This window comes from Symphalangus syndactylus, chromosome 14 (assembly GCF_028878055.3).
Source record: "Symphalangus syndactylus isolate Jambi chromosome 14, NHGRI_mSymSyn1-v2.1_pri, whole genome shotgun sequence".
In the NCBI taxonomy this organism is placed as follows: domain Eukaryota; kingdom Metazoa; phylum Chordata; class Mammalia; order Primates; family Hylobatidae; genus Symphalangus; species Symphalangus syndactylus.
This window is the reverse complement of record NC_072436.2, coordinates 35,835,957-35,862,442: the sequence shown is the minus strand read 5'-3', so window position 1 is coordinate 35,862,442 and position 26,486 is coordinate 35,835,957. Positions and strand designations below refer to the sequence as shown.

The 26,486-nt window shown below is 45.7% G+C and overlaps 1 protein-coding gene across 3 annotated transcripts in view; it reads left to right on the top strand.

Annotated features, from left to right (window-relative positions):
- Positions 1 to 26,486, top strand: part of TRABD2A (TraB domain containing 2A) — a 59,645-nt gene that overhangs the window by 24,612 nt on the left and 8,547 nt on the right. The window contains exons 3-5 of one of the 3 annotated variants that reach the window (XM_055243635.2): positions 13,982 to 14,128; positions 16,694 to 16,868; positions 24,573 to 24,663. In XM_055243635.2, the coding sequence (XP_055099610.1) occupies positions 13,982 to 14,128; positions 16,694 to 16,868; positions 24,573 to 24,663 (413 nt within the window). The remainder of the gene's footprint in view (positions 1 to 13,981; positions 14,129 to 16,693; positions 16,869 to 24,572; positions 24,664 to 26,486) is intronic. The other 2 variants (XM_063617583.1, XM_055243636.2) reach the window with 2 other exon arrangements.

Here is a 26,486-nt window from a genome sequence, read left to right as displayed (position 1 = left end):
GCCTTTCATATGCAGAGCAGGCCTTTGATCTGAGGGGGTTGAAAGTGCTGGAAAGAGGAGAGGCTCGCTGGGGGGCCTTTGTTTTTGACAAAAAAGACATCTGCCGGACTCGAACCCCCTCACCCACCCCCTCAACCCCTGGGCTAACGCAACAATGCCCCAACTGGGACCTGGGTCTCCCCACAGCTGAATAAGTCTCAGGAAAGAGAAAAAGCCCTGCTGCAAATGTGGACAGGAGCTTAATCGATTCTTTCCACAGCCCAGAAAGAAAGGGAGAGAGAAGAAGGGCTGTGGGGAGGCAAGGGGAGAGTGGAAAGGGAGACGTGGGGGCTAGGGGGCAAGGAAGGGTGGAATTTGAACCCTGAAGTAAACTGTCTGGTGATAAGCCTGTAAAGTATTCTCCAGTGAGCACAACTTTCAGAAGGCAGTGCAGGTGGGGTGAATATGTGTCATTGGAGGGAGGGAGAAGGGGATTCAGCTGATGATAAGCCATGATTATGGTTAGACTGATAATCATTTTTTTTTTTTTTAAAGAGAGTATAATGTACGGCAGGCACTAATGTGAAAGTAGCAATCTGGGTATCTTACTTACTGTGTTTTCCAAGAGGAAAATTAAGTCCCTTTAGTTTTTGCACCATAGGAAATGCCATATCAGGGGTGTTTTATCTTAGTTGTAATATTTCCAATAGTTCTTTTCTTGTGGTCTCTTGTCTCTTGCCCTTCTTGAAATCTAAACGAATGCAAATTAAAAGAGATTTGAAATGAGGCAATTGGTATTTGGCCTATAAAGATGAGTATTTTCTGCTTGTGGACAATTTTAAAGTCCATTCTGTGGGGTAGATGTACTCTTTGAATGTAAAGCTGATGATTCAGCCAGTGCCATATCATCGAGTCAGGTGTCCACTCAGGTGTAGCTGGCATGGCTTGGGGAGGCAGGGGGCACGTGGAATCATGTCCTACATAGGGCTGTCCCTTCAGAGGCTGTGGTTTGGGTAGGGGTTGGTAGAGGAAGGGCACAGTGATTTGACACCTTTGGTACACCCAGTAGGAGAGAAAGGTCTGTAATCAGAGGATGGTTTTGTGGAGCTTTTCCTCAGAGGTGGAAATTGACCTGACACCGTGATCTCTTGGGGGGCAAGAGGCATTAGTTAACAGGACAGGGAGGGTGAATTTGAGGCTGTCTGTGCATCTTACCTGGTGGTGCTGTCATAACCAGGACAGGGCATTCAGGAGAAGTAGGTGTATTGCCTCTCCTTGTCTTGGAGTTGCATGGGTCTGGGCAGTCAGGCAGGTCTTGCCTGAGGAGAGGTTGGCTTTAGAGGCCCGGGAAGCACCAAGGCCAGTCTTGCTGCCTATTGCCCTGTTCTTCTGTGCAGTCTCTCAGGGGAAAGAGTATGAACTTTGGGGACCGTGGATCTGGGTTTGAATCCTGACTCCCCCATTTCCTAGTGTTGTGACCTTGGGTGAGATATCGAACCTTTCTGAGTCTGTTTTCTTATTTGTAAAAGGGGTATGATGAAACAAATATTGTCAGTTTGTAGTGAAGAATAAACAGAGAACTTTTGTAAAGTGCCCAGTGCATAATGTTTTGGTAAGTTTGCTGTTGCTTTTGCTCCTACCACTGTAAGTGGTTGGGCTTACTTGTATCTAGCCTGTACAGTTGTCCCTCAGTATCCATGGGGGATTGGTTCTAAGACCCACTTGGATACCAAAATTCAAGGATGCTCAAGTTCCTGCTATAAAATGGCAAGTTGCATTTGGATGTAACCTACGCACACCCTCCCAAATACTTTGTCATCTCTGTGTTACTTACAATACATAATACAATGTTTATGCAATGTAAATAGTTGTTATACTGTGTTTTTGTTTTTAAAAATAGTATTATTTTTATTTTTTCAAATATAAATAATATATATAATATATGAAATATAAATAATATATATTTATATATAATATATGAAATATAAATAATATATATTTATATATAATACATGAAATATAAATAAATAAATATTTTTTGAGATGGAGTCTTGCTCTGTGCCCAGGCTGGAGTGCAGTGGGGCCATCTCTGCTCACTGCAGCCTCTGCCTCCTGGGTTCAAGTGATTCTTCTGCCTCAGCCTCCTGAGTAGCTGGGACCACAGGTGTGTGCCACCACGCCTAGCTAATTTTTGTATTTTTAGTAGAGATGGGGTTTCACCGTATTGGCCAGGCTGGTCTCGAACTCCTGACCTTGTGTGCCTTGGCCTCCCAAAGTGCTGGGATTATAGGCATGAGCCACTGCACCCATCAAGGCTGGAAATCTTCAATTGAGGTATTGGCCAGGCAGTGTTCTCTCTGAAGGACCTAGAGGAGAATCCCCCCTTCCAGCTTCCGGTGGTTGACACCTATCCTTGGTGTTTCTTGTCTTGTAGGAGCCTCACTCCAGTCTCTGCTTGGTATGGTTTGGCTGTGTCCCCACCCAAATCTTATATTGAATTGTAGTTTCCATAATCCCCATGTGTCATGGGAGGGACGAGGTGGGAGGTAATTGAATCATGGGGGTGGTTACCTCCATGCTTTTCTCCTGATAGTGAGTTCTCAGGAGATCTGAGATAGTTTTATAAGGGGCTTTTCCCCCTTTTGCTCAGCACTTCTCCTTCCTGCTGCCGTGTGATGAAGGACATGTTTGCTTCTTCTTCTGCCATGGTTGTAAGTTTCCTGAGGCCTCCCCAGCCCTTCAAAACCGCGAGTCAGTTAAACCTTCCTCCTTTATAAATTACCCAGTCTCGTGTATGTCTTTATTAGCAGCCTGAGAACGGACTAACACACTGCCTCTGGCGTCACATGGTGTTCTCGGTGGGTGTTTCTGCATGGTTTTCCTCCTGTGGGTGCCTGTCTTTCTGTATCTAAATTTCCCTTTTTTATAAGGACACAGTCATATTGGATTAGAACCCACCCTAATGATCTTAACTTAAATATATCTGCAAGAGCTTGTTTCCAAATAAGTTCACATTCATAGGTCCTGGGGGTTAGGATGAACATATCTTTTGGATGGGGGGAAAAATTTAACCCACAACACCCTCTTTTGCCCTCTCTAGTGGTTCCACAGCTGGTTAAGGAGATGATTTTCAGATTGACCTGTCTTCTGTGTCCTGCAGTGACCTTTACCCTCCTGGGCTAATGGAAACTTCTCCTATTGGGAGATCTATTCTTCTTTTTCCTTATTTCCTTCTGGGCTTGCCATTGGCCCAGGAGGCTCTGGCTTCCATCTAATTCACTCAGGGAGCTTTCACTCTGCACAATGGAGATGAAGGTCTCATCACTGGGCCTTTGGCTGCTCCTACATTGGGCATATGGGTCATCTTTGCATTTGTCACATTCCTGCTGCCCTCTGGGGAAAGCCTGGTGGCTCCTGCTGAGGTGCTGGAACCACCTCCAAGTACAAGCTGCAACAACCTCTTCCACCCTGCCAACAGCCCTGAGGACATATTGGCCCTGCTTCTGATAGCCAAGCTAGCAACTCCTGCCACCTCATGGTCATTCTGGCCACCCCTCCCCCGAGCCCATGGTCATTTTGGCCATCCTCCCTCAACTCTGTGGTCATTCTGGCAACCATCCCCCACTGCATGGTCATGCTGCTTGTGCTTCTTCCTGGACCCTTGGTGGCTACTCCTGTCCTTGCTGCATTGGTCTGTCCTGGGTCTGCAGACGTGGTTGCTGCTACACTAAGGACACTAAGAACACTTTGCCGGGCTTCACAGGTTTATGACTGTAGAAGAGTATGTGCTGGGGTAGCTATACTGGCCGTTCCATGAATACAGTTTGTGTGTGGAGGTTACATTGGTGTCCCTCCCCACAACATAACCAGAAGAGATGACTCAGACATCTCAGGGACCACGTGGAGCCTCCTGATGCCAACCTGATCCTGACCCTCTTCTCTATGGAGCTCCACAGACTATACCAAGGGGAGGAGAATCAAGCAAGGCAGAGAGGTCAGGATAGAGACCAGAGAGCTCTGCTCCCATTGCTTCTTGAGATGGAGCAAATTAAGGGCTTATAAGTGTAATTACATTTGAGGTCATCAAATCCAATCTTCCATTCGATGTAGGAATCCCATTTATGGTCATTTCAATTTTGACTGAACAGCCCCAGTGCCAGTGGAGCACCATTACAGTTCCCCAGGGAACCTCGTTGTACATGTGTATATTACATACTTGTGCTGGCATTTCTATGGGGGAGAGATTCCTAGAAGTAGGACATGTACATTTTCCATTTTGACAGCTACTACTAACAAATTATGCATGTGTGCAAACACACAATGTACTGATATATATAAATGAGTACATGGCAGTCATGGACAGGGAACTCAAAAAGAAAAGACTTTCTAATAATTAAAAATGTCTTACAAGACATTTTACAAGTGAGTGACTTGAGATGGTAAGTGTTCAAAAAGAAGAGCTTGAATGGTTGGGATGCCATAGAGGGGATTAAGCATTGGGTAAGAGATTAGAACAGCTGACATCTAAGGTCTTAAATTCAGCCTTCTGGTATACTCTAAAAAAGCACTGAGACTCTCGCCAAGGTAACGTCACCCACTGGTGGCTCATTTTATTCTGGGTCCTTCCAAATGCAATGCCTCTTTCAGGTGAGCCTCAGAGAACAACAGCTGTGTATGACCCTGAGCCCGTCTCCTTGAGTGTTTGCAGAGACTTAGACTGGGCTGTGCTTGTCCTCTGCCATAGATACAGACGTCCATTGTATCCCTAGTTGGGACGGCCTGCTGGGACCCTCCACTGGTGGCCTCCAATGATAAAGAGTTTTTCTCAGTAAATAAGGCCTTTCTGTGTATCTGAAGCAGACACCTTTGCAGGTAGCAAGAATGGCAAGTAGCAAGCTTTAAGCATAGCTACTGTTTCTTATAGCCCAGGACAGAAATCTTTATAGACTTCTAGGGAAGTAGCCTGGTTAGTGCTAAGGTCTTGGAGGTCTCTGGCTTCTCCCCCTAATGGCCTGGCCACATCCAGCAGGCTATTCACAGCCTGTGGCTGGTCAGGCCAGCAGCATGATGTTAGGTGGTGGAGGAAGGGGCTGGTGGAAGCCATGGCCACTGTCACCATTTGGATGCAGTTCTGCACATCAATCACTTCTCTTTTGCTAATCAGGATAATGTTGCTCTCAAACACTCTCCTCCCTTGGATCAGTGTTGCTGAAGTCCCCCCATGGAGGGGTTGAGAATGCCTACTGCTTGGCCATTGGGAGCCGGTAATACAGTAACATAGATTCACCGCTCATGGCGCCACCTGTTTTTTGATGAAGGGAGGGACAAACTGTAGTTCTAGGGCAAGGGAGTGACTCAGACAGCTCATCTCTCTCTGGGGCCTCCACCTTGGCCCCAAACTCCTATTGAGTGTTTGCGTTTATCCTCTACTGCCCTCTGTGACTGGTTGCTGTCACACGCCCATTGGTTCTTGCCCCCTCTCCAACCCAAGAGCTACTCTGTCAGGGTAGGGCCACCACCCTCTTCTTCCCCAAATGCAGTTCAACCTCCGAGAGGACAGACGGACTCTGTGGGGGTGGAGGAAGGGTGAGGAATACCATTATTATTATTGTGATGATTATTATAATTGTAAACCCCTCCTGCTAACAGCTTTGAGTACTTTGCTGTCCCTCTCCTGGATGCTCAGAGTTCTAATATTCCACCACACTGCCTTTTGTCCTTTTTTTCCCGGGGGATCATGCTTTTCCCCCAGGTGCTGTTAAAAGATTGACAGTGAGTGACAAGGACCTAGGTGAAGGCATTTGCTACCTGGCACTTTTTGGTCAAGTGAACCCATCGGAAGTACATCAGTGTGAATAGCTTGGCAAGATGGCATTAGAGAGGAAATCTCCTTGGAACATTCCACCAACTGGACTTGGAAACTTAAAATGTGAATTTCTTTTGAAATAATGTTTTAAAGGGTGATTTCTAGGCTAGTCCATAGAAAGGCTTATGTTTCTATGGAAAAACCATAGAAAACACTACGACTGGCAGAAGTATGCCGGCCCATTCTGCCAACACCCCAACAGCCCACATCCCTCCTGGCGAGAGTGAATCAGACTCTAAAAGCTATGGTGCAGGGAATTGGCATTCAGGTACCTGTTGGCGACTTGAGCCAGCAATTGATTGCAGTGCAGCAAGACCAGCACCTCTCTAAGGCATTTTTTTATTTGCAAGAGTTGGACATGTCAGGTGTTCATTTCTTCAGGTTCTTGAGGCTCTAACTCTGACCAAAGTCCTGTCTGTGGTTTCCAGCCTTGCCTGTGTATTGCAGTCACCTGGGGGTGGAGGTAGGTGGAGATTCATGAGAGCATAGCTGTGATTACAGAAGATGCCCATCTGGTGTACCAGCTGGTGTACAAAAGAGCTGGTGTACAAGCTTGGCTTGGTTTATATGCAGCAATTACTCAGCATGGAGCAGCCCTGGATGCATGATGTGAGCTGGTGCCTAAGATGAAGGGAAATAAGCAAGCTTATGGGTGGGTAGATCATGCCAAGGTTTATGTCAACAATGAAGTGGTGGTTAATGAGTTGCAAGCTGTAGTTTGGGAAATACTGGCTTTGAAGGTCTCAGGGAAAATCAAATCATCTGGGTGTCTGGAAGAGGAGGCTGGTCTGAGATCTGGGAGAAATGAGCCCTGAATCCTTACAGGATTGTCTGAAATACTGAGCTGTAGAATTCTGCTTGGGTTTCTCCTTGGAGTCAGCCAGGGGCAGCCTGAGCCCAGAGCAGAGGTCCCAGGACGGCTTTAGGTTGGGACAGTAGGGGATACATCTGGGGGTCTGCAGCAAGGGGCTTCTGCACCTAAACTGCTTTTTCACTTAAAAGACTGCAGGGAACCTTGATTTTGTCCCTTTTGGTAGTCAGAAATTTTCCTTCTCCATTTCTGTGATTTGCCTCAGTCACTGATGTTAGTCTATGGCTAGGATAGCTCGGGCTGCATTTCCTTCAGAAACAGTGAAGGCTACCTATTCACCAGACTTAGGCTTTTTATTTCCTGCTTGTTTTATCTTACATTATAATATATAGTTTCAGGACCAGGCAGTGGCTTATACCTGTAATCCCAGCACTTTGGGAGGCCGAGGTGGGTGGATCACTTGAGGCCAGGAGTTCAAGACCAGCCTGGCCAATATGGCGAAACTCCATCTCTACAGAATTACAAAAATAGCTGGGCATGGTGGCGGGTGCCTGTAATCCCAGCTACTCGGGTGGCTGAGGCACAAGAATCGCTTGAATCTGGGAGGTAGAGGTTGCAGTGAGCTGAGACTGTGCCATTGCACTCCAGCCTAGGTGACAGAGCAAGACTCCATCTCTTTTTCTCTCTCTCTCTATATATGTAATATATATAAAAATATATAATATATAATATAAATTATATATGTAAAATATAATATAAATTATATATATAAAATATATTTTCAGTATTTGTTCATGGAAAGCCTTTTATTGACTAAAGCCTTTGACTGAGTTTTATTGGCCAAAGCAGCAAAACGAAAGTGGAGACTATCTATCATCTATCTATCTATCTACTATCTATCTATCATCTATCTATCTATCTATCTATCTATCTATCTATCTATCTATCATCTATCTATCATCTACGTATCTATGTATCTATCATTTTTATGTGCAGACAGCATCCATGGAAAGAGATACAATGCGTTGGCAGCAGTGGTTGCTTTTAGGAAGCGTGATTGGGGAACGGGAATTGGAAAGCGATCTATTTCTTTATACTGTTTAAAATTTTTACCATATGCATACTGTTAGAAAAAAAGGAACGCTGAGATCGACATGTGTTGTGTGTTGAATTATGTCTTCATCTCCAAATTCTTATATTGTAGTCCCAATCCCAAGTATCTCAGATTGTGACTATATTTGGAAACAGGGTCTTTGCAGGTGAGGAAGTTAAGATGAGGTCATTAGGGTGGGCCCTACTCAAAAATGACTGTTCTTATAAAAAAGGGAAATTTAGACACAGAGCTAGATACACATGTGGGAAGAACACTATGTAGATCGGAATTATGTAGCCACAAGCCAAGGAACCACCAGAAGCTAGGAGAGAGGCCTGGAATAGATCGTTTCCCAACTTCTTCAGAGGGAGCATGACCTCGTCAACACCTTGGTTGCACACTTCTAGCATCCGGAATGGTGAAGCAATACAATTCTGTTGTTTAAACTACTCAATTTGTGGTATTTTGTTATGGCAGCCCTAGGAGCCTAACACAACACATGAAAAACGTTAGCAGAAACTGTAAAGGAAGGATTTGAATGGAGAAAGGGAGGCACAGTGGGAGGCAGTGAGCACTGGCCGGGTGGACCCATTCAAGACCCTTGTTCCTGCTGCTTTGCTCTTCTCCCCTCCTGGCCACTGTCCCCAGCTCCTGGCTGAGCATGCTGCTCATGGCACCTGGCCTTTTTGGATCTCCAGGAACAACAGTCCTTGTACCCCAGGTGTGTTCAGCTGATTCATGTGAGGTGACTTGATCAGTGACAATGCCCCCTTCAGGATTGCCCTCCTGGAAGATGCCCTGGGGTCAACTTAACTAGTGGAGTTTCTGAGCAATTCTCTTATCCACAAGCCACATCCTGAAACCCCAAATTTGTCAGACTAGTTCAGACTTCTCTAAGCACAGCAAGGAGAGTAAATTATGTAAGGATGACTGACAGTCATTAGTCCTATCAGAGAGAGGTCCTTCAGTGATGCCACAGTAGTTTATGAGGATGCCATATCTGGGCCTCAGTGGTTTGAATGGGAGTGAGTTTAGGGTTGTGCATTGCTCCTGTGGTGCCCATGGAGAGTTCCCTTGGAGCACCATCCTGCCCTGGACTTGGCTCCTCACTGGAGAGGGAGTTACCTCCTCTAGCTCCACAGATGGCTACCCATGGCCTGACCAAAGGTTCACTCCAAGGGAGGCACCTTCAGCAGGGCCCCGCCCCTGCCCAGCTTCCCTCCAGGGCAGCCTGAGGCATGGACTGCTAGGTCTGGGCAGCGCAGGTGATAAAGGGCTGCCATCTGGAGTGGGACAGATGGATAGCAGTGACCTGCCTCCCTGGTTTGTGGTGGTAGTGTGCGAACAGGCACCTTGAGTCATCAGGGGAGTATTCTGGCTCCAAGGAAACCCTGTAAGGACCCTTTGATCCCACTCAGAGACTGTTTCTTCAGGAATCTGTCTTGGGTCTTTCTCCAAGGAGTCTGTTTCAGTGAGTGCTTTCCCTTGCTTAACATAAACAGTGCCCCAGAGACTTCCCCACATCTCAGCTAAGCCAGCGAAGGAGGGGTTTGGGGTAGGCTGCCTTGTCTGATGACCCCAGGCCAAGCTGTCTTTGAGGCTCATCATGGAACCTTCCTCTGACTTTCATTGACTGCGTCTCTTTGGACATACAGCGACCACTGTGTTTGGTGTTTGGCACCTGCCGGTGAGCACAGTGGGGGTAGGATCCTTGCTCTTCTCAGCTAAGGAAATCCAGCCCCTCCTACCTCATCACTTAGCTGGTCTCTCGAGGCACTGTATCTCTTGATCTTTTAGGTCAATGGCTTATCTTGTGCTGGGTTTTAATCTGTGAGAAGCTTAAGGCCTTTCATAAGTAGTTGGGGTATAAATAAGCACACATGAAAGCCATGCTTCCTCTGGGTTGTTATTCGGATCATTGCAGCAGCTCTGAAAGGAAAGCCATGTGGTGATTACAGGAAATCATGCTAGAGATTTAAAAAGTACATTTCTGTGGTTTTTAGCAACAAAAGAAAGATTCAGCACCAACTCTGATGCACAGCCCACTGTTCAAACTTCCTTAAAAGAAGAGTGTTTATAGTATGGCCTCCTCGCCATAGTGCTGGGTGACACGAGGTGACCTCCCTCCTCTCCAGGAAAAATAGAAAGCAATGACACTGGGATGATCAAGGGTTTTGATTTGCTTGTGTATGTGCTGTCCTGGCAAGCCTGAAATCAGAGAGTTTAACTTTGGGCCTCTGCCTTTCACTCTCCTCCCAGGAGCTTCTATGATACACCAGACCTCCTTTCCACCCTTCTTTTCAAGATTTTTCTTGAAAAACGCCCCCTTTTTCAGGTAAAATGAAAGCTCCATTAAAGGCAAGGATCTTGTCTTGTTCATGACTGTATCTTCAGTGCTTGGAACAGTAGGCATATAATCACTATTTATTGACTGAATTAAAGAATAGAAGAAGGGATGAATGAACAAAATTTAGGATCATTTAGTACTGTGACTTGCCTTGATTCTGTCCTTGATTAGTTGACACAGAATGAACTCTTATGATACCCGTCATCATCCCTTATGCCCTTCCATTCTTGATGTTCAGTCTATCAACCACTCAGTTTCCAGAATCCTAGAGTAACTCAGGATCACAGTTGGCATTTTGCTACCCTTCTTCCCACCCTCTTATCTCCCCCAACTTTGCCGTTCCCAGGCCTTCTGGTCCTTGAGGACCACGGGGCCAGAAACCTGTCACTGATGAACACCATTAGCCAGGTCACTGTCCTAACGTCCCATCTTCCACCAGGGATTGTGTATAATTCTCAGTAGGGGAGTATCTGATATCTTAAATCATTATAATGCACAAAACTCTCCAGTAGTCATTTCATTTATTTATTTTTTGAGAAGGAATCTTGCTCTGTTGCCCAGGCTGGAGCGCAGTGGCACAATCTCAGCTCACTGCAACCTCTGCCTCCCAGGTTAAAAGCGATTATCATACTTCAGCTTCCCAAGTAGCTGGGATTACAGGCACCTGCCACCACGCCTGGCTAATTTTTGTATTTTTAGTAGAGGCAGGGTTTTACCATGTTGGCCAGGCTGGTCTTGAACTCCTGACCTCAAGGGATCCACCTGCATCGGCCTCCCAAAGTGCTGGGATCACAGGTGTGAGCCACCACGCATGGCCTAAAGTTCTTATTTAATCTGTGATGTGGCCCATACAGTCTGCCCCAGTTTGCAGATTGACATGTCTGTTACAATGGGTAACTCAATCTTCTCCAAATACCAAGAAAACCTTAAGAAAGAAAAACATTTCAAAATTAATGGACACTCTTCGAGGAAGGTATTTAAGCACCAGGTAACCTGGGCTTGTGCTCAATGCCTTTAAGAGAATAGCAAAGCTCATCAGCAGGTATTTGTGAGCCAATCAGACTTTGAGAATTTGGCTTGGATGAGTTAGATGGAGACAGAGTATGTGGACTTTGGCCTGGGGCTGGGCATACCTGATAGGTGTTTCATAATGCCCCTCTCTCTTCCCTCCCAAACCTTTGAAAGTTTGTTCCTCCAGCTAATCTGAAGTCAGTTGGCAATTCCCAGTTGTTGTGGGTAGGCCCTAATTGTATGGCTTTAGAATGCAGGGGCTTATACCTGTGGAAGGCTGAGTTGTCTCATTTAGATCAGTTTGCAGACATGTGCCTCGGTGTATCTGCTTCTCTGGCAAGGCTGTGATCCCACATGTACCAGTCTGTTCTCACACTGCTAATGAAGACATACCCAAGACTGGGTAATTTGTAAAGGAAAGGGGTTTAATGGACTCACAGTTCCACATGGCTGGGGAGGCCTCACAATCATGGCGGAAGGTGAAGGAGGAGCAAAGGCGTGTCTTACATGGTGGAAGGCAAGAGAGCATGTGTAGGGGAACGCCCCTTTATAAAACCATGAGACTTATTCACTATCACGAGAACGGCATGGGAAAGACCCATACCCATGATTCAATTACCTCCCACTGGGTCCCTCTCACGACACGTGGGAATTCTAGGAGCTACAATTCAAGATGAGATTTGGGTGGGGACACAGCCAAACCAAATCACTGCATGACCAAGCAGGATTGTTACCTGCTCTGGCTTGTCACCAGTAGAGGCGTGGGAAGGATGGGAACACAGTATGGTCTAGAGGGTACCAAGATAGAAGAGGCTATTGTGCAGAACCTTGGGGAGATGCCTTCCAGAGAGACTGGAGGTGCCTCTGCCAGAGAAAAGGAGGAGGTATTGAGAGAAAAGAGGATGGAGGGGTTTTACGGAGAGATCTGTCTCCTTTGGTTAAGGTTGCATCGCAGGCACAGGAAATATTAGAGTAACTGAGGGAGGTAACTATGTGGAAGGAGGGATGCTGTGGTTTGAATGTGTCCCCTCCAAAATTCAGATGTTGCTAGTGTGATGGTATTAAGCGATGAGGCCTTTAGGAGGTGATTAAGCCATGAGGGCTCCTCTTTATAAGGGCCTTTATGGGATTAAGACTCCTCTTTATAAGGCCTTTATGGGATTAAGGCCCTAATAAAAGAGGTGTCATGCAGCCATTCAGTTAGCTTGCCCTTCTGTCTTCTTCCATGTGAGGATGCAGCAAGAAGGCCCTCACCAGACCAAAGGTCAGTGCCTTGATCTTGGACTTCCCAGCCTCCAGAATGGTGAGAAATATATTTCCGTTCCTTATAAATTGCCCAGTCTCAGGCATTTTGTTGTAGCAGTACAAATGGACTGAGATAAGGGGTATGCAGTGGGCCTGTGCCACCTTGGCCCATGGGAGGCAAACCAGGAAGCCTTGTCTCCTCGCCACTCAGATTGAGGAGAACATGTGAAAGGAGAAAGGGGTTGGGGCTGTGTAGGGTCATTTGCTGACTTGAGACCTCTAATGCATTGCCTCTGGAGAGTTGAAACATCTTGCTAAAGACCTCATAGTCAGTCTTTGCTGCAACACAGATGGACCAAGCCTGTCTGTATTGCAGCAAAGAGTGAGGAGATATTCCAGCAAAGGCAGCATCCTGTATGCTGATTACTGGGGAAGCACAAGAAAGGGGAGCTGTCAGAGGCTATAGAGCTGCATCTGTACCTGGGGAAAGTGAGAGAGAAAATTCCACGGGTCATAAGTGTTGTCTGGAGCCTCGCAGGGGGTGGCCAGCCCCACTACCCACCTGATGCCAGGAACCCTACCTCCCCACCTCTGATCTAGCCCTCCAGTGCCCAGGAGAATTCCCTGCTTTGTAAAATGAATTCTCCTGGGCACTGGAGAGCTGGGTTAGAGCTGGAGAGGTAGGGTTCCTGGCATCAGGATCTTGAATCTGGATTTTCCCAAAAGATGTTTCAATGAAGCTTTCTCTTGTGATGTATGCCTCAAATATGTTTGGGAAACCTGGCGTACTCTGTTCCCCATCAAGGAGACCCACATCACACATTAGTATATCAAAGACTCTGAGAAGTTCTGTAAAATTAAAACCTGTTTAATTTTCTTTAATTAATTAATTAATTTATTTTGAGATGGAGTCTCGCTGTCATCCAGCCTGGAATACAATGGCACAATCTTGGCTTACTGCAACCTCTGCTTCCTGGGTTCAAACGATTCTCCAGCCTTAGCCTCCTGAGTAGCTGGGACTACAGGCACATGCCACCATGCCCAGCTAATTTTTGTATTTTTAGTTAGAGACATGGTTTCACCATGTTGGCCAGGCTGGTGTTTAATTTTCTTTAGCCTTCATTTCCCATTTTTTCTCATTAACTTCCATTAATATCCCATGGATCTAATGACACCATTAGCTGGCAATGCTGCACTGATGATTAGAAAAGATGTGGATAATGTATTGGTTTCTGCCCAGTCCTTTATGTAATTGGAACCCACTTGTAGGTGTGTCTGTGAGTCCCCAGTCCTCTTTCTGCCCCACCTCCTAGCTTCCTCAGTCGTTCCTCACAAGCCAGCTCTTGGGTTCCCTCACCTCTTGGTCACACTCATGGAAGAGTTCCAGGTTGTCTGTGTCCTCCATAAGGCAGTTCCCTAGGTGTGTCTGATTGGGGCTGATTTGGGAAGGACTGTTCTCCTCCTTTTCTTTGGACGCTGTCCAGGGATTTGTGTTCCCTTTTTTAAGGACTATCCACGTCCTTACATAATGAGCACAAAGGTGAAGGTATTTCCAGCCATGGACAAAAGAAATAAGATGGCAGCAAACAGTTGCCTTGTTAGTGAACTTAAAAGAGACCTTTCTTTTAGGTCATCTTTGCTTTGAACCAGACCCTCCTGCAGCAGGAGAGCCTGCGAGCAGGCAGTCTTCAGATCCGCTACACGACGGAGGATCTCATCAAACACTATAACTGCGGGGACCTCAGCTCCATCATCCTCAGCCATGACAGCTCCCAGGTGAGACCCTTTCCCCCTGCCAAGCTCAGCACACATTTAATTATAGGAATAAAAACATTACCTGGCAACAAGTACATCCTGTGTACAAAGGATTGAGGTCATGAGGGCTCTAGAAATAAAGTGGGCAGATTTAGACGTCATTGAATGAGGCACTACAGCTAATGAAAGCTTTACAAACCTTGTAAGAACAGAGAGGGGCACTGATGAGGGTTAATTCCAGTATTCCAGCCAAAGGATGAAGCTTCAAAGGATTTAACAGTGGGCCACATGAACCAGCCTTGAGGAAGGGAAGGGTTCTGAGTCTGATGGCCTCCTGGCTGACTTAGGTCACACTTTTGCAAAATGATGGAGCAGAACTTTGACTGCAGCTTCAGTGGCCTCTAGGAACATGTGAACATGATGTAACTGTGTATTCACAGAATGCTTACAGGGTTGGGGCATCAGAGCTGGGAAGGCTGCTAGCATTTGCAGACGTGGATCATTGCATCCTGTGGTATTGCAGGATGAGTGTGGCTGAGCTGGTGGATTGAGTGTTTGCCCAGCTCAGGCCTTACCTGTGGGCCATTGAGTGGAAGGAAGCAGCTGGTCAGCCTCAGAAGATCATGGTCTCCTTCCAGGAGGGAAGTGGGATGGATCTTTGTTATGCTTTTATCAGCAGGCTTCCCATGGGACAAGCCATGGTGCCTTCACCTCCTCTCTAGGACTACATGCAAATAGCAAACACCAGCTAATCTTCTGAGGTAGGGGAGTGTGTTGTTTCCCCCACCCAGGACTGGTGTCCGCATGCATGAGGACACTGGAGAGGGGAGGCAGGAGCTAGTGGGTGTGGGTGATGCTATACAGGTCTATGTTAAATCTGGGGACCCAGCCATAAGGAGACATGTGTGAACATGAGAGCTGAAGGAGGAATAGCAGCAATGGGGAGAAGGACAGTACAGGCTGAGTGCAGCATCAGCCCAGAAAGGTGACATTTCATTAATGACAGAAGCCTCAAAAGACGTAATGAGCATCCCCAAAAATCTAGAGGAAGAAAAAGCCAAATTGAGACAAAGTGAAGCAGGAGGAAAGGGAGAACAAGAAACACATTAAAGAAGGAAAAATAGAGTTGTTGGTGGTGATAAATCTTACCTGCACTCTTGCTGGGGGTAGGGAAAGGGGGAGAAAAGTCAAGATCAATTGGGAAATTGACATTTGAAGCAGCAGAAAAAAGTTAATGTGGATGGAGGATTTGGTCATTACGTGGGCAAATGGTGAGGCTGATGGAGCAGATAATACAGATGTTTTATGCATTTTTCTCCTGTGGCTTTCCCACATCTGTCCTGCCCACAGGGCCCGTACAGGAGGTCAGGGAATGTGCTGCCACTGTGAGTGAGGGCCAGGCTGGCCACCAGGGAGTGGTGCAGGCTTTGGGTGATGTTTGGAATTTAGAAGGTGGAGCAGGATGTCAGAGGGAGGTCACCCTGTGTATCTGACGCTGCCTCTGTAGAGAGGCTGGTAGAGAGGGGGGCTCTGCTGAAGAGAAGAGATTTTGGGAAATGGGCAGGGGATCTTACATAAATGACATGATTGAAAAAAAGATGACAGAGTAGAAGATGAAGGCTGTCGATTTGAAAATGAAAGAATATCATTTCGAGGCCATCGCGAAAGGAGATCTGTTGTCCATAAGATGGAAGTTAATGCTATGTCACAGAATCTGAGGACTTTGGAAAGCTTTTTGAGAGGCTACTGGAAGCAGCAGCAGCAGGCAGGGTAGATACTGACCAAGATAATGGGTAACATTGCTAAGTCCCTGGGTGGAGGAGAGAGCATGCACCCAGGGGGAGGAGTGGGAGGCTGAGGTTTGGGAAGCCAGACAGCTGAGGGGGTGGGGAGAAAACACAGAGTGCCAGCCTTACTTGTAACTCCTGGGCTGCAAGAACCATGCTGATTGTCACAATTTTGATTGTCACAATTTTGATGCACTTGCATCCTGTTATTAGCCAAAATACTGAAACTGTTATTAGCCAAAATATGTCTAACATGTATACCAGAATCAAGTGAAATATTTGCCAGGAGGGCAAAGAACATTGGGGAAAGCAAGAGAGAGAAATAGGAAGTGGAGAAATAGTGAAAATGTAAAGTAGAGGATTTATAAAACATTTAAGTGTTTATACAAATTTCATGTTTTTGGTAATAGAATCTAAAATATGTAACTATATAAGACTATTTTTATAAGAAAAGCATGTGTGAATCACACAAGTTAAAACTATGGATGCGCTGTGCAAAGACAGTGTCCTTTTTTTTTTTTATAAACACATGGCATCAGACAGAGCCATTTAACTAAAACAGAAGTGCAGTTGTAAATAGCTTAAGAGTTCATTCGGTGCACTTCACTTAATATTTTTTTCACTTTGGTTACAGGGAATGTGATAGAGTTGGAAACAGCAGACAGGAAACTCCAAGAACGGTGTCACTCTTCTCTTGACAACGTCTTGACCATCTAGGTTGGGGGATTTGATGCTCCAATGAAGTAACTTTGTTAATAACTCTGTTGCTCGTTATCTTTTTCTCTTTATTTTGGTGGAGGTTCCCAATTTTATTAATGCCACGCTACTGCCTCAGGAGCGCATCACTGCTCAGGAGATTGACAGCTACTTACGCCAGGAGCTGATCTACAAGCGAAATGAGAGAATAGGGAAGCGGGTGAAGGCCCTTTTGGAGGAGTTCCCTGACAAAGGCTTCTTCTTTGCCTTTGGAGCTGGTGAGTAATGGGTCACCTCTGATTAGCCTCTGAAATCTGAGGCTTCTCCCAAGAAGGGAATGTTGAGGTGAGCCCCTGCTTAGGGCCTGTGTTAGTCATGAAGCGAGATGAAGGGAGTGACACCTTCCTTGACTTATTTCAGTTGCAGAGTGGCTCCAGCTGGGGACGGAGCATGCAGCATGGTTGAAATGTTGCTGGATGAGCTGGTGCATGTGACATCACCCATAGCTCTCTCCACACATGAGCCAGCTGGGAAAACACTTTTGTCCTCTGAATTTCATACTTAATCCCAACTTCTTCCTGGTACTTTTCACTTTGTAAACTTTCACTACAAATATGTCTGTCTTTACTCTTCTACCTGACAATGAGCCTCCCAAGTCCAAGGCCTGGGGCTGACACATCAGCTGTTATTGACTGTTAACAGCACACATGGAGACAGAATAGGACAATTATTTTCTTTCGTGGGCTTCTTGAAATAAATTCTCTCTCCCGGAGTGACTCTGACACAGAATTCTTTGCAGCCTCAGGAAATGAAGATAGAAATGCCAGAGGCTGGACAGTATGCAGAAAGATCATTTGCTCGGCTGGGCTTTGTTGTTTCATATTTTTCTGCTAACTTCATAAACTTAAACAAGTCATGTCCCTCAGTTTCTTTACCAGTAAGATAGGGGATTGGCGAGAAGCAATTCTGAAATGGTGGAGTGAGGGCCTCCAAAAACCTGTTCTTCCATAAAAGCAATAAGAACACTGGAAAAAATGGTCAAAATCAACCTTTCCACAGCTCTGGAAATTAATTAAAGGCTTGCAACAATCCTAGAAGTGTTTATTTAAGAAAACTGGATGAATTTTGATAGAAGCAGTGGGCTTTGTGGCATTTTAACTTATTCTGTTTTTAATCTCCCTTTTCCCATCTTCACAGTAGCCTTGAAAATCAGGAGCCTTGAACTACAGTAGCTGTGAAAACCATTTGCCTAATGGTTACTGGAGGGGACAGAATGGGTTCAAAGTTCCTCCAAAGCTCCATCCTCAAAGAATCATCACTATTTGACATGTCAATAGTTCCGTGAAATTTCCATTCCCAAGCTTGTCTTCATTTGACCTGACTCAGAGCTTGCTCTGTGTGAATAGCCCTATTCGTAGGGTGTTTGTTGAAAACAATCAGTGGCAGCTGTTTAATGTCATAGTTGCTGGAAATAGCAATATTAATTGAAGCTTATAAGGGGCTGCCCAAAAAATTTAAGAGGAAAATCCCATAGGGGATTTTGAAAAGCTCTAAAATATTCCTAGAAAGCCACAGGCATGAGAAAGACTTGCACATGCCCAGGAAAGACCTGAGAAGGTCCTAATCTCTCACCTCTGGCTCATCTTGAGGCTCTGTGTAAGCACAGTGTGAAACCTAAGGCAAGATCATAAATTGCCTGCTGAAGCATCAAATACATGCCCCCAAACTCACACAGCCCCTCTGCAAAGGTTGGGAAACTTGCAAGGAATTTAAGGAAATCTCTGTTCAGTCATTAGCCAGCCACTAAGCTAACTGAGCAGATCCTTCAGTGATCACACATAACAAAGAATACAGACTTTAGACTTAGTCCTAGAAAATCACTAAACAAACAGCAACAACAATGCATCTGGGAAGAAGGGAGAGGAGATAGAGTTCCAGAGTCAGTATATTATTTAAATGTCTAGTTTTCAATAAAAACAATTATAAGACACAGAGCAAAACTAGAAAGTATGGCCCATACCTAGGGAAAAAGAAGCAACCAATAGAAGCTGTCCTTGAGGAAGTTAATATCTTGGACTCACTAGAAAATGACTTTAACACTAGTTATTATAAATATGTTCAAAAAACTAAAAGAGGCCAGGTACGGAGGCTCATGCTTATAATCCCAGCACTTTGGGAGGCTGAAGCAGGTGGATCACCTGAGGTCAGGAGTTCGAGACCAGCCTGACCAATATGGCAAAACCCTACTCTACTAATAATACAAAAATTAGACAGGCGTTGTGGCGTGCACCTATAATCCTAGCTACTCAGGAGGCTGAAGCAGGAGAATTGCATGAACCTGGGAGGCAGAGGTTGCAGTGAGCTGAGATCACGCCACAGTACTCCAGCCTGGGCCACAAGAGTGAAACTCCATCTCCAAAAAAAAAAAAAAAAAACCCTAAAATAAACCATATCTAAAGAATTAAAGGAAAGTTTGAGAACAATATCTCACCAATACAGAATATCAATAAAAGTATAAAAATTATTTTAAAAGAACCAAATAGAAATTCCGGAATTGAAAGTGTAGGAACTGAAATGAAAAATTCACTAGAGGGGCTGAACAGTAGATTTGAACTGGCAGAAGAAGAATCAACATACATGAAGATAGGTTGATTGAGATGATTCAGTATGAGAAAGAGAAAGGAAAAGGAATGAAGAAAAATGAATATATCTTCAGATACCTGTGAGACACCCTCAAGTGTGCCAATGTATACCTAATGGGAATCCCAGAAGACAGGAGAGAAAAAAAGAAAGAAAAAGAATATTTGAATTTAAAATTGCTTGAAAATGTCTCAAATTTGATGAAAAATATTACTCTGCACATTCAATCCATGAACTATAAGTTGTATAAAATCAAAAAGTTTCACACCGAGGCATATCATAGCCAAACTGTCAAAAGCCAAAGACACAGAATCTTTTTTTTTTTTAATTATACTTTAAGTTTTAGGGTATATGTGCACAATGTGCAGGTTTGTTACATATGTATACATGTGCCATGTTGGTGTGCTGCACCCATTAACTCGTCATTTACATTAGGTATATCTCCTAATGCTATCCTTCCCCACTCCTCCCACCCCACAACAGGCCCCGGTGTGTGATGTTCCCCTTCCTGTGTCCATGTGTTCTCATTGTTCAATTCCCACCTATAAGTGAGAACACACAGTGTTTGGTTTTTTGTCCTTGCGATAGTTTGCTGAGAATGATGGTTTCCAGCTTCATCCATGTCCCTACAAAGGACATGAACTCATCATTTTTTATGGCTGCATAGTATTCCAAGGTGTATATGTGCCACATTTTCTTAATCCAGTCTATCATTGTTGGACATTTGGGTTGGTTCCAAGTCTTTGCTATTGTGAATAGTGCCGCAACAAACATATGTGCATGTGTCTTTATAGCAGCATGATTTACAATCCTTTGGGTATATACCCAGTAATGGGATGGCTGGGTCAAATGGTATTTCTAGTTCTAGATCCCTGAGGAATCGCCACTCTGACTTCCACAATGGTTGAACTAGTTTACAGTCCCACCAACAGTGTAAAAGTGTTCCTATTTCTCCACATCCTCTCCCAGCACCTGTTGTTCCCTGACTTTATCATCACTGGCTATCAGAGAAATGCAAATCAAAACCACAATGAGATACCATCTCACACCAGTTAGAATGACACAGAATCTTGAAAGCAATGAGAGCAAAGCAGACAAGGGATCCCCAATAGGATTAACAGCAGATTTCTCATCAGAAGCCATGCAAGCCAGAAGGCTATGGGGGACATACTCAAAATGCTGAAATAAAGACTGTCAACAAACATTTCCACATCCAGCAAAACTCAGAAATGAAGGAGAAATATGTTGCATGTGAGCTGAATAGAATTTGTATTCTGCTGTTGTTGGATTAAATATTCTTTAAATGTCAATTAGATCAATTTGATTGATGATGCTCTTCAGTTCAACTATATTCCCTATCTGATAATTCCAGAATCTCTATCATGTCTGAGTCTGGGTCTGATGCTTTCATTGTTTCTTCAGATTGTAATTTTTCTTGCCTCCCAGCACGCCTTGTAATTTTTAATTGAAAGCTGGATATGATGTATCTGGCAATGGGAAGTGAGGGAAATATGTTTTTAGTGTGAGGGTTTATGTTAATCTTTCTCAGAGTTGGGCTGTTTAATGTTTTGCTGTGGTCTGAATGTTCCTTAAAACTTGTGTGTTGAAACTTATTATTGTCATGGTATTAAGAGGTGGGGCCTTTGGGAAGTGATTAAGACATGAAAGCTCCACATTCATGAGTGGATTTATGCTTTTTAAAAGGACTGGAGGAAAGTAGCGTAGGCTCTTTTTTTTGCCCTTGTGCCTTCCACCATGTGAAGATCTAGCATTAGCCCCTCCTGCCATGTAAAGACTCAGGAAGAAGGCTCTCAGCTGGGCATGGTGGTGCACGTCTGTAATCCCAGCACCTTGGGAGGTCATGGCAGGAGGATCACTTGAGCTCGGGAGTTTGAGACCAGCCTGGTCAACACAGTGAGAACTCATCTCTACAAAAATTAAATAAAAATTTAGCTAGGCATAGTGATGTGTGCCTGTAGTCCCAGCTACTTGGGAAGCTGAGGTGGGAGGATCACTTGAGCCCTGGAGGTTGAGGGTGAAGTGAGCTGTGAACATGCCACTGCACTCCAGCCTGTGTGACAGAGTAAGACTCTGTATTTAAAAAAAAAAAAAAAAAAAAGGCTCTCACTGGGCACTGAACGCTTATGCCTAGATTTTGGACTTCCCAGTCTCTAGAACTGTGAGAAATAAATTTCTATTGTTTATAAATGACCCAGTCTGTGGTATTTTGTAATAGCAACACAGACTAAGGCATGTTTGCTGTAACTCTAGGTCCCAGAGGCTTCAGTTTCCTCTAGTGTCCTCTAGTTTTTCCTCTAGTTTTTTTGTCTTTGTGTTTTCTTAAGAACCTTCTTAAACAGAGTCTGAGTCTTGCTGCATTTTCACGTGTAATCCACTGTTATTTTACTGGAGTCCTATTGTTGTGGTGCTAAAGTGAAGATACCATTTTATACTCACTAGGCTATAATAAAAAAGATGGATAGTAAAAAGTTTTAGTGAAGACATGGAGAAATTGGCACCCTCATACATTGCTACTGGGAATGTAAAATGGTGTAGCCATTTTGGAAAACTGTTTAGCAGTTTTTCAAAATTAAACATGGGGCTACCATTTGATTCAGCATTTCAACTTCCAGATATATGCCTAGGAGAATTGAAAACGTATCTCCACACAAAAATTTGTACACAGATGTTCATGGCAGCATTATTTATAACAGCCAAAAAGTGGAACCAATCCAACTGTCCATCAACTGACATGGATAAATAAAAGGTGATATATACACACAATGGAATATTATTTGGCCATAAAAAAGAAAGAGGTACTGATATATGGTACTACATGGATGAACTTTGAAAACATTATGCCAAGTGAAAACAGCCAGTCACAAAATCATATGATTATATGTATATGAAATGTCCAGAACAGGCAAATCTACAGAGACAGAAAGTATTCATAGATTAATGGTTGCCAGGGGCTGGGGTCAAAATGATGAAAATGTTTTAAAATTAGATAGTGGTCATGCTTGCACGATTTTCTGAATATACAAAAAAAAATCACTGACTGGCATACTTTAAAAGGATGAATTTTATGTTATGTGAATTATATTCAATTATTAATAAAACTGTTATAGAAATATGAGGGGTTTGGCTCCCACATTATGCTCATTGAAAAGTTCTGCCACAAACAAATCGCAGTTTGTGTCCTCAGCAGTGCCTGTGAGTATGTGGTAGTTTTCTTCTTCTGTAAGTCCTGTGTTTCATGTCTGGATTGGGCACTGTGTGCACATTTGTACTGTCTCGACGAATGGCTTCCTGTAACAAAGCTGTTAGCCTGGGCCTCACTCTTGAGGCACCATAACAGTGGTGCAGGCCCCAGATGAGAAAGTTAGGAAACAGAGCCAGTGGTGGTGTCCCAATGCACCACCCCGGGTCTGCGTGAATGGAAGGTGCCCAGGTGCTGGAGTGTGGGCTTTTGCTTTCCACCCCTGCCAGACTTAGGTGGGCTCCCAAAAGCTTCCCCTATGTCCAGTGCAGGGGTAATGGGGTGCTGGGGAGAGGGGAAAGGTCAACTGGGTTCTGGGCTGGTGGGAGGCTGGGGCATAGCTTGGTCTGAGCAGTTCAGTGGGTGGGCTCTCGTGGTGGGGCTTGTGCCAGGCAGGTGGAACAGGCAACACCAACACCTGAGCTTGCCCAGTACTCAGGGCTCGATTTGTCATACTGATGCAGGGCTAGATGGGGGCTGTGAGCCCCCATCTAGCACTAGCTCCTTCTAAGGCAAAGTTATATTCTTGTAGCTGCTTTCTCTCTGTGCCTTCTGAAGGCTAAGTTGAGCAGAGGAAACTACAGAAATTGCTCCCAAACACATTACTGTGTGTTTTTAAAACTTAAAAGCTGTGTGGTTAGCAAACTTTTAATTGCAAAATGAGGATAGCTGAAAACGGAAAGTACTGGAGTTTTAAAATCAAGCAGCGACTTTTGTCATGGGGTTCTGGATATAAAATGCGAAGATTAGAAATGGAAATCACCTTTGCAGTAGAAGAAAAATTGAAGTCAGAAGTGCTAAGTGGAAACTATAATCACTTGTTCTAAATTGCCAGTTCCTTATTTGCAAATGAATAACCTAGGATCATGGTGAAAGACATGGCTTTTTTGCTTATTTAGGTGTCGATCTTAAATCAGCTCATGCTGATTTTTGGCTCCTGTTTGCCAGGGTTACTTCTCCAGTGGCCTCCTCTCCTACACCACATTTCTAAGTTACAGCTATTGCCCCTGCACCTGCAGCTGTCTAGGCTGGTCTAGGCTGTGGGGAGGAGAGGGGAGGATGAGAGGGAATGGTTTTGCCAAACTTCCCTTTCTGAGCCCCTGCTGACCCATGAACACCCCCTTTGATGCATGAGGGTGAAAATGAAAGCAGGAACCATGGGCCTTCTGCTTCCTTCTCGGGGCCTATTTGCTGTACTGCCACAGGCTCCCAGGGTTCCCTGGTTGTGACTCCTGAGACTACAGTGGGTTTGTCCTATGCAGAAACCTCCAAGAAGGACAGAGCTTAGATTAGATTGCCTTTACTTTTTCTAGAAAGTGGTGATTGGGAAGTAGCTATTCCTTCGGTCCCACCAGCCTCCCTGTTTTCTCAGAGAGCACAATTGCATTCCATCCTGTAGTTGGGAATTCCTGTCCCCCCCCTTTTTTTTAATTGAGACAGAGTCTCGCTCTGTCACCCAGGCTGGAGTGCAGTGGCGCTATCTCAGCTCACTGCAACCTCTGCCTCCCGGGTTCAAGTGATTCTCCTGCCTCAGCCTCTCGAGTAGCTGGGATTACAGGCGCCTGCCACCATGCCCGGCTAATTTTTGTATTTTTAGTAGAGATGGGGTTTAACCATGTTGGCCAGGTGGGTCTTGAACTCCTGACTTCAGGTGATCCACCCGCCTTGGCCTCCCAAAGTGCTGGGATTACAGGTGTGAGCCACTGTGCCCAGCCTGAATTCTTGTATTTTCTCCAGGCCAGTGTCCTCACCTTTCAGGATCCTGCTCACATATTGCCTCTTCTGGGAGGTCTTACCAGGTTGCAGTTTGATGTCCAGGCTCTCCCCTTAGCTTTGTGACTTCAGGTGACCTGCTGCATTGTTCTGATCTTCAGTGTCATTGTCTCTGAAATGCTACTGATGCTGCCGTGCCTGCCTTGTGGGACTGTTGGCAGGCCTGATTCCAGAAGCTCTCTGGAACTGTACTGTGCCGGACAGGCAGGGGGCTTGGCAGGGTAATTGCTTGGTTCTAGGGTGTGCGTTTGGGGAGTATGTTTGGTGGTCCTGAGAGCTGCAGCATTTCAGGTTGTTTTTCTCACTGCAGGTCATTTCATGGGCAACAACACAGTGCTGGATGTTTTGCGGCATGAAGGCTATGAGGTAGAACACACCCCTGCTGGACGACCCATCCACAGGTAACCGTCCTGTGCTTCTATCTTGGCTGGGGAGCTGAGACCCTCATGGGGCTGCCTGGGCAGCAGGGTGGGCTGCTATCTTGAGGAGCTCCAGAGAACCCCTGCCTGGTCATTTCCCCACACTTGACCTTACATGGACATTTGGCACCAGCTCAGCTGGCTCTGTGTGGCTGGGGCTGTGTCAGATGTGGTTGGCAGGATGGACACTTTGGGCTGCAGGGGCCACACTGGCCTTTTCCTCAGTGGTGGTTGGCGAGTGGGGGAAGGTGAAGGGAAGGTTGCCCAGGGGTTGAGGGGTAGGGGAAAGGAGGAATAATTAGGCTTAATGCCCAGTGTCCTTTGCCCTAGGTGTTTTGGAAGTTTTCGGGAGGCAGAATTGGGCCATGACAGTGGTAAATAGGCCAGAGGGATTAGGGGTGCAGGGAGTGCATGTCTCGCCCTTCTCAGGGGCAGGAGAAAGCACCTTTTCTCTGAGCTGTTTCCTCCTCCCTAGATTTATTTCTCTCTTTCTCTCTCTCTTTTTTTTTTTTTTTTGGCCAAACTGCCCTCTGCCCCTGCAGACCTTTCTGTAAAGAACTCAGGAGGCCCAGCCCCCAGCCCTCAGCAATGCCGTCCACCCACTGGCCTCCCAACTGGTCGTCCATCCTGGTGGGCCCCAGGTGTCCTTCCCCTTCCCCTGTAGTAGTCTGCTTGGGCTGTCATAACAACAACCACAGACTGAGTGATTTAATCAACAGAAATGCATTTCTCACAGTTCTGGAGGCTGGAAGTCCCAGATCAAGGTGTCAACGGGACTGGTTTCTCTTGGGACCTCTTTGTTTGGCTTGTAGATGGCATTTTTTTCCTGTAAGTGAGCATCCCTGACCTCTCTTCTAGTAAGGACCCTAGTCCTATTGGACTAGGGCCCTCATGTTAACTGAATCACCTCTTTAAAGGCCCTAACTCCAAATGGTCACATTCTGAGGTACTGGGGATGGGGCTTCAACATGTGAATGTGGGGGGCACCCATCAGCCCCTAATATCCCCTCCATTCCTCTGGCCCCCACTCCCTCCCAATCTGTGGTCAGCAGCCCCCTCTCCTGGCAGAGGTCTCAGCTGTAGCAAGAGTGCTCCAGGATGCAAATACCCATCCCCTGGCAGAGGATCCAGCAGTTGTGTCTGCCCGAAGGCCGCCCATCTCCAGCTGCCCTCTTTCTCCTCAGAAGGCCCCCCTTCACTGCACCTTGTCTCCCTGTTTCCCCTCACCCCAGAGGCTCCTGCCTGGCAGAAGCCATGATTTTTCCAGTCTCCCTCCAGGTGGGAAATCCTGGATACATCCTGGACTTCTCTTATCCCCACCTCTCTTCATGCCCTGTATTCAGTATGTCAATACTGACCGCCCTTCACAGAGCACTTTCTAGTTTACAGAAGCGCTGATGTGAGACTGCTCATTTCCCTCCTCCACCAGGCTTTTGGCTTCCTCCAGTAAAGACTTGTTGGGATTTGTCCTTCTCCATTTCCATGGCCACCGCCCCCTTCCAGGCCCTTCTCCCTCTGGTTCACTCTTCGCCCTTCTGTGGGACTATTCTTTCCAGTGTTCCGTATTCAAACTCTCCCTGGTTTCATGTTGTTATTTTTCAAGGTCATTGGCTTCACAGGGAGGTCTTGGCACTCAGACCCTACCCTTCCAGCACGGATCTGCTGCTTGCTTCAGAAGAGCCTCCATCCTGTCCCTACCTCTCCACCTTTACTGACGCTACTTCCCCCGTCTGAGGAGCCCTCCTCTCCTCCCCTTGACCAGGAGGATCCCGCCCCTGCCTGAGTCAGCTTTGCTGCAGTCTCCT